This window comes from Lichenostomus cassidix, chromosome 2 (assembly GCF_008360975.1).
Source record: "Lichenostomus cassidix isolate B80296 chromosome 2, HeHo_3.0, whole genome shotgun sequence".
Lineage (NCBI taxonomy): Eukaryota > Metazoa > Chordata > Aves > Passeriformes > Meliphagidae > Lichenostomus > Lichenostomus cassidix.
Genome location: NC_139482.1, coordinates 38,655,815 through 38,669,555, shown reverse-complemented (window position 1 = coordinate 38,669,555; position 13,741 = coordinate 38,655,815). Strand labels below are relative to the sequence as shown.

The 13,741-nt window shown below is 40.3% G+C and overlaps 1 protein-coding gene across 2 annotated transcripts in view; it reads right to left on the bottom strand.

The window, feature by feature from the left end:
* The window catches only part of RARB (retinoic acid receptor beta), a 319,878-nt gene that overhangs the window by 44,030 nt on the left and 262,107 nt on the right, over positions 1–13,741 (bottom strand). For both annotated transcript variants that reach the window (XM_085051133.1, XM_085051135.1), the window contains one exon: positions 1,304–1,445. In XM_085051133.1, the coding sequence (XP_084907259.1) occupies positions 1,304–1,445 (142 nt within the window). The remainder of the gene's footprint in view (positions 1–1,303; positions 1,446–13,741) is intronic.

Here is a 13,741-nt window from a genome sequence, read left to right as displayed (position 1 = left end):
TTTTATCAAAGAAAAAAAAGCTTCACGTGCACAGGTACATATGCAGTGAAATAGCTATCAATAAAATCTTCCCCATTCAATCCTACATCTTCCTATTTAGCCTACTTTCTCCTTTACTCTCATTGTGGTCTCCACTCCAGCAGATCTATACCTAAGTACAGAAAGTGCACTTCAGGCACACCAGAAAACTAGATAAGCCATCAAGGACAGTGAAATGACGGAAATCCTAAGACCTCCTCCCCCGGTAGCTTGACAGTTTTCAATAACCACAATATCAGATTTCCATGAAAAGGAGCTGGAAACTCAGCACAATGGTCCTAAGGATGTATCTGGTTCTTTCTTCACTTCTCACCACTCTTTCTCTGAAAGAGCTGGTGGGAGAGAGGAGTGGGATGCAACGAGAAGGTACAAATGTGACTTTTGGACCTCTTTAGCTCCTGATCAAGTACAAAGAAGGGAACTACTGGGATGTCCCATACAATTCAGGGACGTAAAATACTGAAGATGAGAACCAGTTTAAATCACAGTTCAGATATAAATGCCTCATTGTTGTCAATTTTTCTTTTCCCCTAGTCTTAAAATCTCTCCAAGAAATTCTTGTGGGTGAATTAAAGTTAAGAACTGGTGCTGGGCAATTTTCTCTTATGCACACGCTGCAAATTTCTGTAGTGGTTATTACTGGAATTGACCTACTGACACCAGGAACATCGCTGATAAAAGTAAAAACAACCCTCAACAATCGAACAGCTCACTACACCAAAGACTTTGTTGCTACTGCAATCAATCCAATCAAAAATGAGAAAGTTTCAGAAGCATTACCCCATGCGGATTTGAGAAAGGCTTTTTTAGCTATATTTTCAGGCTTGATGGGGATATCAATAAACTGGAAAAAGAGAAAATAACATATTTCTACACAAATATTTTAAAATGTTGATTTAAAGGACAAACCAGAGATTTCTAGAAAAGAAGGGAGAAGAAAATTCTATGGGGTTTTGGTGTGCTTGGCAGCACTTTTGCATAGTCAGGTTTACCAGCTTTGCAGGTTTAGAGAAGAGCGTTTGCCAGGTCCTTCCACCTTTCAGAGAGCATCCAGGCAGTCAGAACACACAGCTTATAGGCTGCAGGGTTAAGGACTCAGAATAAAGTACAGGCCTAAAGTTGTGTACCAAATCCATACTCCTCTCCCTCTACAGGTATGCAGATACTGGCTTTAATCATATAATTGCATAATAATTTTTTCCCTTAGGACTGCCACATATATGTAGGATATGACAAACAATAAATTGTTTCTGAGGCAACTTACATTCTTTGGACATTCCCACTTCAAAGCACTTCTGTAGTCTGCAGTACTGGCAGCGATTTCTGGTAACTTTATTGATAACACAGTTTTTATCTCTGTGACATGTGTAAACCATGTTCTTCTGGATACTCCTGCGGAAAAAGCCCTGGAATCAAGAAACAAAGAAATCAAGTAAGCTTCTGAGCTTTCCATAAACCTTAGAGACAGGCACAAATGTTGCTTTAAAATAACAAAGTAAATTCAAAGTTATGGCTGGAGTATGGCATCTTTAAAGACTCAGTCTTACTATAATTTAGTACTGTTTCTTGCAACATAAGACTCATCTCTTAAATAAAAACTAATTATCTAATGCAACCTAAGGCCAAAATAAACAAAGCTAGAACTAGTAAGAGCATTCAGGAAATTAGGTCCTAGAATTTACAAAAAAGCTCAAATAAAAATGGTTTGAGCTTATGAATGTAAGTAATGAGTTGGGTAAACAACAGACCTCCTAACAGATTCACTTGGAAGTCAAACATTTATCCAATAACAAACAGACTCTCTCAGCCTGAAGGTCCCATCTATTTTTGTTACTGCAGAGATTTTCTAGTTTGAAGGCTGTACCTCAAAAGAGAAATAATTTGAAACCCAGGTCTCTTAACTGCTGAGACTCCTACAGCAATTAATGAGGCTTCTGCAGGTGGAAGAGCTCCAGTATCAGGTTATTGAGTTGTGAACTTGTAAAAGTTGCCAATTACAGCACTTTTTTCTTACTTAGATACAGCTGTGAAAATAATCAAGTAATTACAATGATCTTGAACAGAAATTAAAGAAACCTAGAGGTCTGGTTTGTACTTAAGGAACACCATTTGACTGAACTCCTCCTTTGACAAGTAAAAAGGAGAAAAATAGCTGTAAATGGTAAGGTTAGGTGGCACAGAAAAAAGGCAAACCTCAAGTTAATTTCTTTATCTGCACTAAACCCCAAGCTTTAGATAATATCATGTAATAATGAAGAAAAAAAAAGAGGATTACTTTAAGCATTTTAGAGCTCAACCCACAGATATTCAGCGAAAGTATTTCTGCAACAGACATTTGGAAATTTGACAGCACTATTTAACCTTCTCACTCAGATTTTGAAAATCGTTTCAGCAAGCACCAGGGTCAAATTTCAGTCAACATCTCAGCATTATGGAAGAATAGTTAGCAATTTAATATTTGTTGGAGGGCTTGAGAGGTTAAAACTCTTCAACCAGCCACATGTTTACACCCTACAGGGAAGCTGTAAACTTGATGCCGCAGACGATAGCTCTGTGCCCACAATGCATTTGTCTAAAGATGCAATCATGGCAAACTATAAAATTGGCTCTCCCCAAAGCGCTCACTGAGATACGTGAGCAGTTCAAAAGCCAAAACCCCCATCGTTCGGAGCTAACTGGGAGACTTTCTGGCTATATGATCAGGGAGTGGTAGGGCAAGCAGCAAGGGCTGGTCATAAATTCCTTGCACAACCAACGTGCTACAGATGCTAATGTTATGAAAATACCTCAGATTCACTCAGAACTGAAAAATGCCTCCTTAATCACGTAACCCCTGGCAAAAGCTTTCTGCAGCTCTTGCACAGGCAAGCCTCATCCTGAGGTTAGCTCCTCTGATTTAGGAGATATTTAATGCTACCATCAAAGAGGTAAATAAAAACTCTCCACATCTTTTCCTTAAGCTACTGGACACAGAAGAAGAATTTATAGCTATTTGTTTGGATAATTAAAGCCTTTCAAGTTATCAATAAACACTGCAATTTTATATTCTACACTTCTGATCATTAACACTGCTTGAATTGTTGCAATGGCAAGTATGGCAAGCTTGTGTACATTTGTTTACTTGCTGAAAAGAAAATTTATGGTAATATTCACTCCTTTCTTGCTTTGATATTCTCATAACAGTGATGCCTGGCTCTGGGGTAATTGCTGATGTGGCTAACAACAGCAGTGAGGCATCTATGGCATCTATTTTTGTTTAATTCAACAGGCAGAAAGTGTGAGCTGTGCTGGTTCAAGGGTCTCTCTGCAGCTTATTTCTAGATGGAAAGATGCACCCAAGACTGGTAATTTCCATGGCACCCACCCCACCCTAATCCAGTGCTGTAGGTGATTTAACACCCAGAGCCACCGATGGCATTACTCTCCTACCATCAGCCTGACAGGGCAAGAAACAAAACAGCCCAAATGAACAAGCCACCCAATACCAGGAAAAGAAGAAACAGCTTTCTCCAAATGTATCTGTACTTTACCAAAATACAACCAGGAGCTAATGGCACCTACTGATTGATTGGTTGTGCTGATAAACAGCTGCAGGGGGTGCGTCCTTATAAGCCAGGGTTTAATTACAGCCCATCAGGAAGGAAAGCAGAGGAGGCTGCCTCAGTCCTTACCAGGCAAAGTTGACCACACAGCCCAACTGAAAAATGTGATCCATCTGCAGACAGTAAGTATAAAGCATTCATGAACTCATTACTAATAAAAAAGGCTTAAGAAGAACAAATTTTGGAAAAAGCAGATCTCCAGGTTGAAATGAAGACAGTTTCCTCAACAGCCTAACCTCCCTAGCCAGTGTCCTCCACAGAGTGAAAGATCTAGTGGAGGAAACTAATTGTGGAAGCTTCAACTGCTGTTTTGCAAACTCCTTTTTAACACCTGTATTTGATTTTATTCCTAGAGTTACCCATGGAACATAAATAAAAATGAACTTGTTTACATAAAATATTCAGGTGAAAAAAAGGTGTAATGTGGTCCTGGTCAAAACTAAGGACATGGTTCTCAACAGTACATTCCCAAGAATTCTTCCCCAAGGCAGCACTGGGATACCACTCCTTGTAAGATTTATGGCAAACTCATTTTAGATGCTCAGCAATATGTCATCAAAAAGATTTGATTTTCACACTTTCCTCTGGACAAGCACTAAGATTACAACTATCTTTGCACACAAACCCCAATCCAAGCCATCCTAGGGGGAGGGCTAGGCACTGGTTCAGGCACTGGTGGGTGAGGAGCACCACTTGCTGGGTGCTGGCGCTCAGTTTCCCCACCCGCTTCCATAAGCCTGGTGCTGTGCAGCTACAAGTTATAGGTGACACTGCAAGCAGGGTTATGCACAGAAACATTTCCTGAATCTGGGCTGAAAAAATAGAGTGTCCTGTCTTTCCTTCTGGAGGGGTTTGGACCCTGACTGCAACTCTGCAGTGAAAGAAAGCCCTGCAGGACACAGGGATGGCAGAGCAGGTGCTTGCAGCCCAGTTGAACAGAAAAGCACCTTTAAACCCTTTCAAGGCTGGGTTCCAAATAGCACAGGTATAATAACACTGGCCTTTTCACAAAAAAATACTGAAGTTAGAAGCAAGCCTTAGTTTTCTTCCAAGTGCTTTTTGTCAAATGACTCCCATCTGATCTCACAACCTCAACAGTTTCTTTAGAAACCAAGAAAATCCAAATGTGACCTGACCTTAAGAAGTTGTCAGAACCTTCAGACTGCAAACCACTAATGCTTATAAATTAATCAACTTCTAGTGCCTATTGGCTCTTGGAAAACAATTTACTATATACTCTAATACAGTCATCTCAAAATGAATCTGTTTGGCTGAATATTTTCATGAGCCATTTTTTATGCAAATATTTTAGTATCCTCTCCAAATTAACACCCTGTGATGGGAGATGAGACACTCCAGTGCCAAAACCAATTACAAATGATTCTTTCTTTGTAATTTAAAATGCCTTATGAATAAAAAAAAAAAAATCCCATTCTGTGAGACATAAAGCATTACTGTCATACATAATTGTTTTTGATAGCACCTACAAAGTACTTGAATTTAAAGTAAAGGAAGCAACTGAAGGCCTATCAGGAACAGTGATTTACTCCGATATTCCTTTTATCCACAACTTTTTGAAAGAAACATGGATCTTGTGTTTTTATTTTAGAGAAGACAAAGCTTTGTGGAAAACACAGTTTTGAATTAATTCTGTTTTTCTGAGCTGCTTTTATCAGCATCCTTTACATAGAACATTTTGGACAAACATTTCAATTTTTAATCTCATATTTTCTGTGTATCATGCCACGCTCCTCCCAGGCCCACCAATCTTGTTATCTTAATGGATGACAGATAGAGTATCACTCTGACCATGCCACATTAGGCATCCTCATTTACCGAGTGCAAGGAAAAAATGCTGAGTATAAATTATTCAGAAATCTATTGTATCAGCGTGTGTTCCCTGAGCATCCACCAGTGGCACAGCAGACAGATTATTTTTCACTTTTAATTGTGTTGATATCTTATCTGCCACCCTGAAAGCAAAGAGTGATATGTGAAACCGTATGTATCAAGCAGCAAACAAACCTGGCTTCCTAAGTCTATTGCATAGAAGTAAATAATCTATTTAGTCAATCCAATCTCAACACAATGCTGAAGAAACCACCTCATCCCATTCACCACTTACTTGTGTAGCATTTGCCTGTGAATGAGTGACACCTTGAGAGCTCAGTACAGAACAGAGTATCCACAGAGAATATTAACTATTTCAGTAATATTTTGTATGCCATTATGCCACTGACTATCTGAATACAAAGGACATCATTAAGGATGAGCCCTCAAGATAAGGTTAAGTATTCAGACTCATGAAGTCTTATGGATTTGTTAGCAGGAACTGCTACCCTTACATATCTGATAGGCAATCTATACAACTCCCTCTCCTTCACTGTCCAGCTGATTTTGGCAAGGCAGATGATTTAGAGCTCAAGTTATGCACATGCATGAGGAGATGGATCATTTGACCTCTACAATGTCTTAAAAATATTTTGCCAGCACAGGGCATGCCAAGTCTTATTTGCAGGCATAGTGGGCTTACAAGCTGAAAACTTGCACTGCAAGCCAGGGACAGGGTAATCAGCAGAGAAGGGCTATTGCAAGCTCAATCTGTTTGAACAGCCTGCTCAGTTCATCTGGTTCAGCTTTGATTACCCCCAAATACAGGCAGCCAACTATGACTCCTGCAGATTTAGAGGCCATTCTTTGGTAAATTTGCAAAATAAGCTTCTGGGTGAAGCATATTGCTACTTTATTGTAAAAGAAACAAAGGAGTAGAAAGGACTTTTCTGTGGTACAGTTTATCAGTCATTTATAAACTCCGACTGAGCTCTGAGAGCAAAAATAAATACCAGTCACAACTGAAAAGAAAATCCAGCCTACCACATACCTGAAACCTCTGTGCTCAGCTTTATTCTGAAATAGGGGGTGGGCAAATATGTGCACTTTTTATGGAAGAAATGTTTGTGATACATGGCCTCTTTTCACTCTCTATTTTAATCATTTAAGTTACCCGCTATCCTTGCTAACCCTGTAAAATGTACTGAGAGAAGGAAAAGCCCCCATTCCTGCTCAATGGAGCATCAAGAGACATTTAAGATATCTCTCAGTGATGGGATCTGCACAAAACTACTTTGTTCTGTGACCAGGGAATTGCCCAGGTACCTTCTTGAACTAAATGTAGTTTGCAGTATTTTTATTAACAAGTGGCAGCAGTCAGGGAACAAAAAAACCCTTCTTCACCAAATCCTAATAGGATGAGCAGTCAAGCTAGGGCAAAGACACACAATTTTTAGTTGTTAACCAGGAATATTTGCTCTGGAAGGCCTTGGTAACACACAAACCCACAACTGGAGTTGCATAGAAAGGCTTACAAAAGACCTACAACCCAGCATATGCTGTTCAGTGTTACATACAGTCAATTATATACAGACAAAACACACTGTAAAATGGCTGCAGCCAGAACACGAAACCCCACAAGTAATGAAATCTACCAAAGCAGCTATCTAAAAGGAAGCTCAAATGAGTTTATTCCCAGTTGCACAGCACTTTTCTGGGATGTCTGCACTGTCTATCACGCTTTGGAAGTCATAGCTTGCAGAATAAACAAATTAATTATCTGACATTGTGGCTGGAAACCACTGCTGGCACAAAATGGAAGCAGCTACAACAAAAAGTAAAGGAAGGCTCACTGCCAGAAAGCAGGGAAATTGTGCTGATGATGTACATCAGAGCAGGACAGGCAGATCTTTGCAAAAGCAAACGAATGAACACTGTTAAATGCCAATATCTGGTAGAGAGCACCTAGAGATGCCAGCCAGCCAGCAGTGGAGGAGCTCAGCACCAGCCTGCCCTGGGAAGGGCTCTGGGTTTGTCTGTCATTGCTGGTATTTCTAGCTTGCCATCCACACTTCTGCTTGTCTAACCATTTATTCTGTAGATGAAGAGCAGTCATAAGATTCAACGGCCAAAGAAACATAAATTTGCTCTTGAAACCGGTGTGGAAGTGATTTTTGTTCTTTTTAATCGACAGAACTCAGAACACTTCATAAAAATAAGCAGCTGTCATCCCACATCTTGCATATGGAAATACAGACCTGTGGACCTAAGAGCAACCCACTATGGGGAAATAAGGTCTATTATCTTTTCATTGTTGTTAGACAAATGGAAAACTTTGAAATATTTCAGTGTTTTCTCATTTCTTAAAAAGAGAAAAAGGCCCAAAGGATATAGACAGGCAGATGAGGAACATGTTCCCCCTCTCTAAGCCACCACAGTGGGGATAATCATCTGCAACTGCAAAAATTTGCTAGCAAAGACAGAGCAGGCCATGCTTGATAAATGCTAATAGTTTCTAAGGTGAAAAAGACCTCATGGGCTTTGGAAGGCAAGGAAAAAAATTTCTGATGACAGAGCTTGAAAAAAAGTTAGTAGTAGTTAGGGGCTAGTAATGCCAATTAACCATTAGCCACCAGTGAGGCTGGAAAGAACCACCATTTTTTATTGTGCCCCATGCCAAAACGTCTTCTGATTCCACAAATCTTGGTCTTATGTTAAAAACATGCCCCAAACCATCAAAACACTGAGTACTTTCCTTTCCTGGGGAGTCTGAAACACTTCTGCTGGCCAGCTGGCAGAGAGGCAGCTACCAACAAAACGGGGGAGATTTGTTCCATCGGCTGCAAATCTGCAACAACCAGATCTTTCTAGCAAGGGTACCACGGCATCCCTAGGACTACGCACGTATTTTTCCGCAATTTCGATTTTCACTGAACTCCTGACCTTTATAGCAAACATGTCAAAGTCTCCAGACAGAACAGTCATCACCTTGAAACAATATGTGAGGAGAAAGAACGGCTGAGATTTTCTGCTTCTCCACTTCAGTGATTTAAACGGAGAGGAAGGCGCTGGTATGCGCTTCCATCTGCTTTCTTCAAATTAAGAAAAAAAAGGAGATGGAATGTATATAATTAAAAAGTTACAGTTAACTTCCTTTCAGTCATGTCTGTAGGATGATTTTTGGCCTGCTATGAAACTCCAGATGGGAAGAGTAATGAATATAATTTAATACAAATAACAGGAGATCAAAGAAGTGCTTTTCTGAGTTATTTCACACAGTTTAATGGAGAACTCAGGAATGAATTATTACATTTTGCTGTTGTTTTGTATTTTTGTTTATGCAAATCAATTCCCTTTAACCTAATTTGTGAAGGATCAGACCTATAACCCAATAAAACTATAAAATGTCACTAGGATGGTTGTACAACTGGCTAGCACTTATCCAAAAGGCTGCATGTTGCTAACTGCTCATCGTTTTTTCCTCTCTTCCCCTCCAGTGCCTCAGGATTTATACCACCAATTAAGACAATAATGAGTGCCCCAGGTTGACCTCCCAGGAGCAAGAATTAATTAAGCGCAGTATTTCTTCGTAAAGAATGACACTTTTCCAAACCATTTATGTAGCTGCTCTCCTGCATGGAAGCACAGTATCACAGAAGACTTTTCAAACTGCTATCCCTCAATTGTATAACTGATTTTGGTTTATGCTCATAATTCGTGTCTTTGTTTTGATCCACTGGGTTTTCGGATGGTTGGAGCAGGGGGACTATCTTCTGTGGACAATGTCACAATTTCACCAGGACCCACATGGGGTTTTTCTGCACAGAGCTACAATGGAAAGACACTCTAACAAAATAGTGGACCTCCTAGTAAAAATAAACAAAAAATCCTCACCAAGCTATGCCCATGGAGTTACATGCAGATTCCTGCAGCAGGCAGGACAAGGAAAAGACTCATGTTAGCAATGCAATTACCATGCTGCAATTACTTGTAGCAGTCTCTCAAATTAACTTCTCCATTTAGCTGCTTGGCAGAGATGGAAACATGTGAAGAGGAAAGGGCAAGCTTAAACACAAACCTACATGGGAGAAAGAAGGTGTGTTCGTGCTCCAAGGAAATTCCCCGCACAGGCAGGCTTTGTATCCTCCTCCTCCTCCTCTTCCCCTCCCAGCCTTCCCCACAAAGGCTTGCAGAATTCCCGCACATATTTGGCAGCAGAGTTATTTATCAGAAGAGGCACAGGGACTTTATTTAATTGTCAGCCAATAGAAAAATCTCTGCATTTCTGCACCATCTGAAATTTATAGACGCGCTAGTTTCTTTCCCGCTATCAGCAACCGAATGTTTACAGCTCAGCTGAAATAATAATGCAAACTATGCCACAAATATTTATATATGCCTGCAAGCTGGCTGAGGCGCAATTCCCCTCGCGCTAGCAGAGAAATCCACACAGATTGCGTGCACAGCCAGCTGTTCCCTGCTCTCGCCCCAGCTGACCTGGAGCCAATGCAGCAGCCCAGCCTGAGCCTGCCTGGCTGGATGGGTGCCTGTGGGTGCTGGAAAAGAGCTGGCTCTGGCCATGCCACAGTATGGCCCCCACTTGCCTTCAACACCCAGCATGTTTCTATTCTCTTTGTCTGACCTGGGAGGAGTTTTAAAATGTGCCCGATCCACAGAAGCAAAGAAGTTTCTGAGAAGGACTTAAGTGCCATATGAAAACAATGCAGAATGCAACCTAAAAATACTCAGAAGAAATAATATGGACATAAACATGCCAAAATAAACCAGATGTCTTGAGCATTATGCTTCCTGGTACAGTTTTCAGGCATCTATCTGAATGACTCATCAACACACGTTCGTTATCTCCCCATAAATTTTTTTTGCTCTTAGTTTTGACAGTTGACATCTAAACAAATATGTCGTACCAGATCTCTTGAAATCTGGCAAGTAATATCTTGTACTTACTACTTTATGCTGCACTCTCATTCCCATGTGTTCGGCAACAAAGAAACTCTGCTAATATAGAACTATTCACTAAAATCCTCTAAAGCCTAGAGTTTAGTGAAACTTGGATGCCTGGAGACTAGAAAACAGAGTTCAAGTAAACACCCAGAAATATGCAAGTCTGGCTCTCTAGTACTGGCAGTAGTCAAGGAAAATTACCTTTCCACTCTGCAGCTGAAACTCATTACTGAAGGCGACAGCAGAGGGATGAGTTGGAGCTGAACCAGCTTGGAAAACCCACCATTTTTAAGAGTGAGATGGTGGCCATATCCCCCTGCCCAGTAACTGTACACAGTCAAAGCACTCACGGTCAAAATGGTCAGGACAACATGGGAAAGCAGGCTGAGAAAAGTGGATGAAATGCCAGTACAAGAAGGGATTAGCAACTGCAGAAACAGCCAGACGAATCAACTGACTAGTTCCTCCAAGCAATAAAGACTTTCAGGGTAACACTAATTGGAGAGATATATCTTGTTGCAAACACCAACACAAATCACCCTGAGATGCTGAAAAAGCATCACAGCTTTCAGGATGAATGAAGTGCTGCATCCACCTTGCCCAGTGGATCATTCAGCAAAGTCATAGGGAAGCAAGGGAGAGTCTCAGACTGGTCAACTTTGACTACAAGAAAACATGACCTTTCAGAGATGAGTGAATGAACTGGAGCTGATTAATCTAACACAGGAAAATCTTAGCAAGACGTTTTCCTGTTTTCTCCCTCCCCTGCCAGACTTCAATCAATGGCCAGATTCAAGCACGGAGCTCACATAATCACAGGATGATCATTCTTTCGGAAAATCACATGGACTTTGGGTTAGATGAAAGGTCTTTTTAGTTGGTTCACCCATTTGGCTCCTGGAGGCTGTGCTTGCATCTCTCCTGTTCACCTAACACTCCCTTTTCTTTCCTTTAAAAAAATATATTGTTTTCACTTCTTTTTCTGTACACATTTCAGTCACTGTGCATTACAATCAACAAATGTGGACTGGGTAAGGCCATTTGCAGTGGCATCTGAGAAATGCCTTGATCCCCTGATCAAAAAAAAAAAGGTAAAAAATGGTAGTGCTCATTCATTTAAAAAAACGATGGGTTGCAGAGCTCTCTCGCTTACATACTCTGCTTAAATCTTGCTAAATCTGGAGCAGTGCCACTCTTTTGGACCAGCAGAAAGCATGTAAGGATCACAGTGCATACTGAAGCAAGGACCTAATAATTTGCATATATATTTATCACAGGTGCACAGGGCTCCAAGCAAGCCAAGCACTCCAGAGACAGGGAAGACCTCTCCTCTGTTTGGAAGATTCATCTGGAGAGCAGCCAGACAGGACACTCACAGGAGGAGTGAACAGTAGCCCATCGGAGTGGTTACACCACGGCTATAAATCTCTGCTTTCCCTGCTAAGCACCTGGGAGGAGGGAGAGGGAACTGGCCACAGCTGACAGTAATGGGTCCCATTAAATTGTCGCTTTTAAAGAGACTCTAAAACGAGAACACACTTGCTTCATAAGCATTTGATCAGTTTCCCTGACACTAGGCAATGGCAGACCCTGCTCATGTGCACTGGCTGGGGGCTGCTGGCTCTCCCCTCCAGCACTGGGCTCTGAATAGCTGGAGTGAAATCACTGACTGCATTTACAGCCAACCAAATCTACATTTTTTGGCACTACTTGCAACTGTGTCTCACCTTGTAATTTATGTATCCATTATTCTAGACAGAAGATCCAGAAACAATATTCTTTTTCCCTCTAAAATCTAAGTATTATAATCCAGTTTTTATTGCACAGTAAATTTCCCCACTAAAATATATTAAATGAGAAATTTTAAGCATGGCCACATGAAATCATAAGGGACTTTACATACAAAAATGTTTTTCTACTTCTCAGCTGTCTCCTGAATTGAGCTGTGGAAATTGTGGGGACTCCTGCTTATTATCAAAAGGAAGAACAATTTATGAGTAGGGACTCAATATTTGGAAAACCAGCTGAAGCAGCACACCAGTTTGAGAGTTTCTTTGCCAATACACCAAAACTACCAATTATAGAATTGGGTGGATGACTTCTTTAACACTACAAGTTTCCATAACTGGAGTTCTGAGATGCACAGGTGTCACACCTAGAGGAGTCCCCTGTGTAAGGGAAGTTCCTCTAAAATAATCAGAATAATATAAAAAAGAAAGAAGGACAGGACATGTATGTAATTTACATGATTCTCAGAAGACAAGATATCCGTACCTCAAGACTACAGCAAAATACAGATACAAAGAGCGAAAGATAGGCGCACAGCTGTAATCTCAACTTTGGCAATTTCTGCTCTTTTGAAAGGGTACTCAAAAGTGGAAAAAAAAATTTTTAGTAAGGCATTTGTTTTATTTTACAGGGTGAAGAAAAAGAAGAATATATGTAATAAACAAATTGGATAAAGAAGCTCTAAAGCTGATTTCATTGGAAATACTGAAATCTTGGAAAATTACATCCAGTTGTCTTTTCTGCTACAGCACAGACGAAAACCAACTCTGCAAATCTGAACAGCTCTGGGATCCATGCTGCAAATTCAACTGCACTCCATTTCCAGAAGAATCTAGAACAAATACCCCTTTAGAAAATTTTCTCAAAGGAACATTTGACTCAGGATTAGAAAGAACCTGTTTCCATCATCGGGTCGGTCAGTAAGTGCAGATGGCAATGGAAGGCCACTTTCCAAGGCCAAAGTATTTCTGCAAAGTGGGAAGATGACCATTTACAAACTGGGTGATGGTTTACAATAACCAAAAAATATCAGGCGTATATACAAGAAAAAAACAGGTGTACCTTTCAAAATAAATTCCAAAATTGTAGCAAACAATGAGCATCTGAATATTCACTTAGTACATAAGTATGAACAGAAGTAAATAATGGCTAATTCCATTTTCTACCATTATGAAACCCCTTAATTTTGGATTTACTTCTCTTAAGATGTGCCAATCAAAAATCTTTAAGTACTTGCTAAGAAAAAAACTCAAACTACAATTTGAAAAGATGCCTAAGGCAAGCACAGCAGTGACCTCAACTATCTCACCAGCACCAAAATCACACTCAGCCAAAACTAGACTTGGCAAACTTTTCTACTCTTTATTCTTCCAGGAAAAATTGTGCTTTCTTGTGAGGTGCAGCAAGCTATCTTAAATCTAAATCCAACAAATCAATTGTATATCATTCTCTCTCAACTTCTCATTAACCAGATTTTTTTTTTAAAGTTCCAGAGTTAGAAAATGAAAGCTGGTTCATTG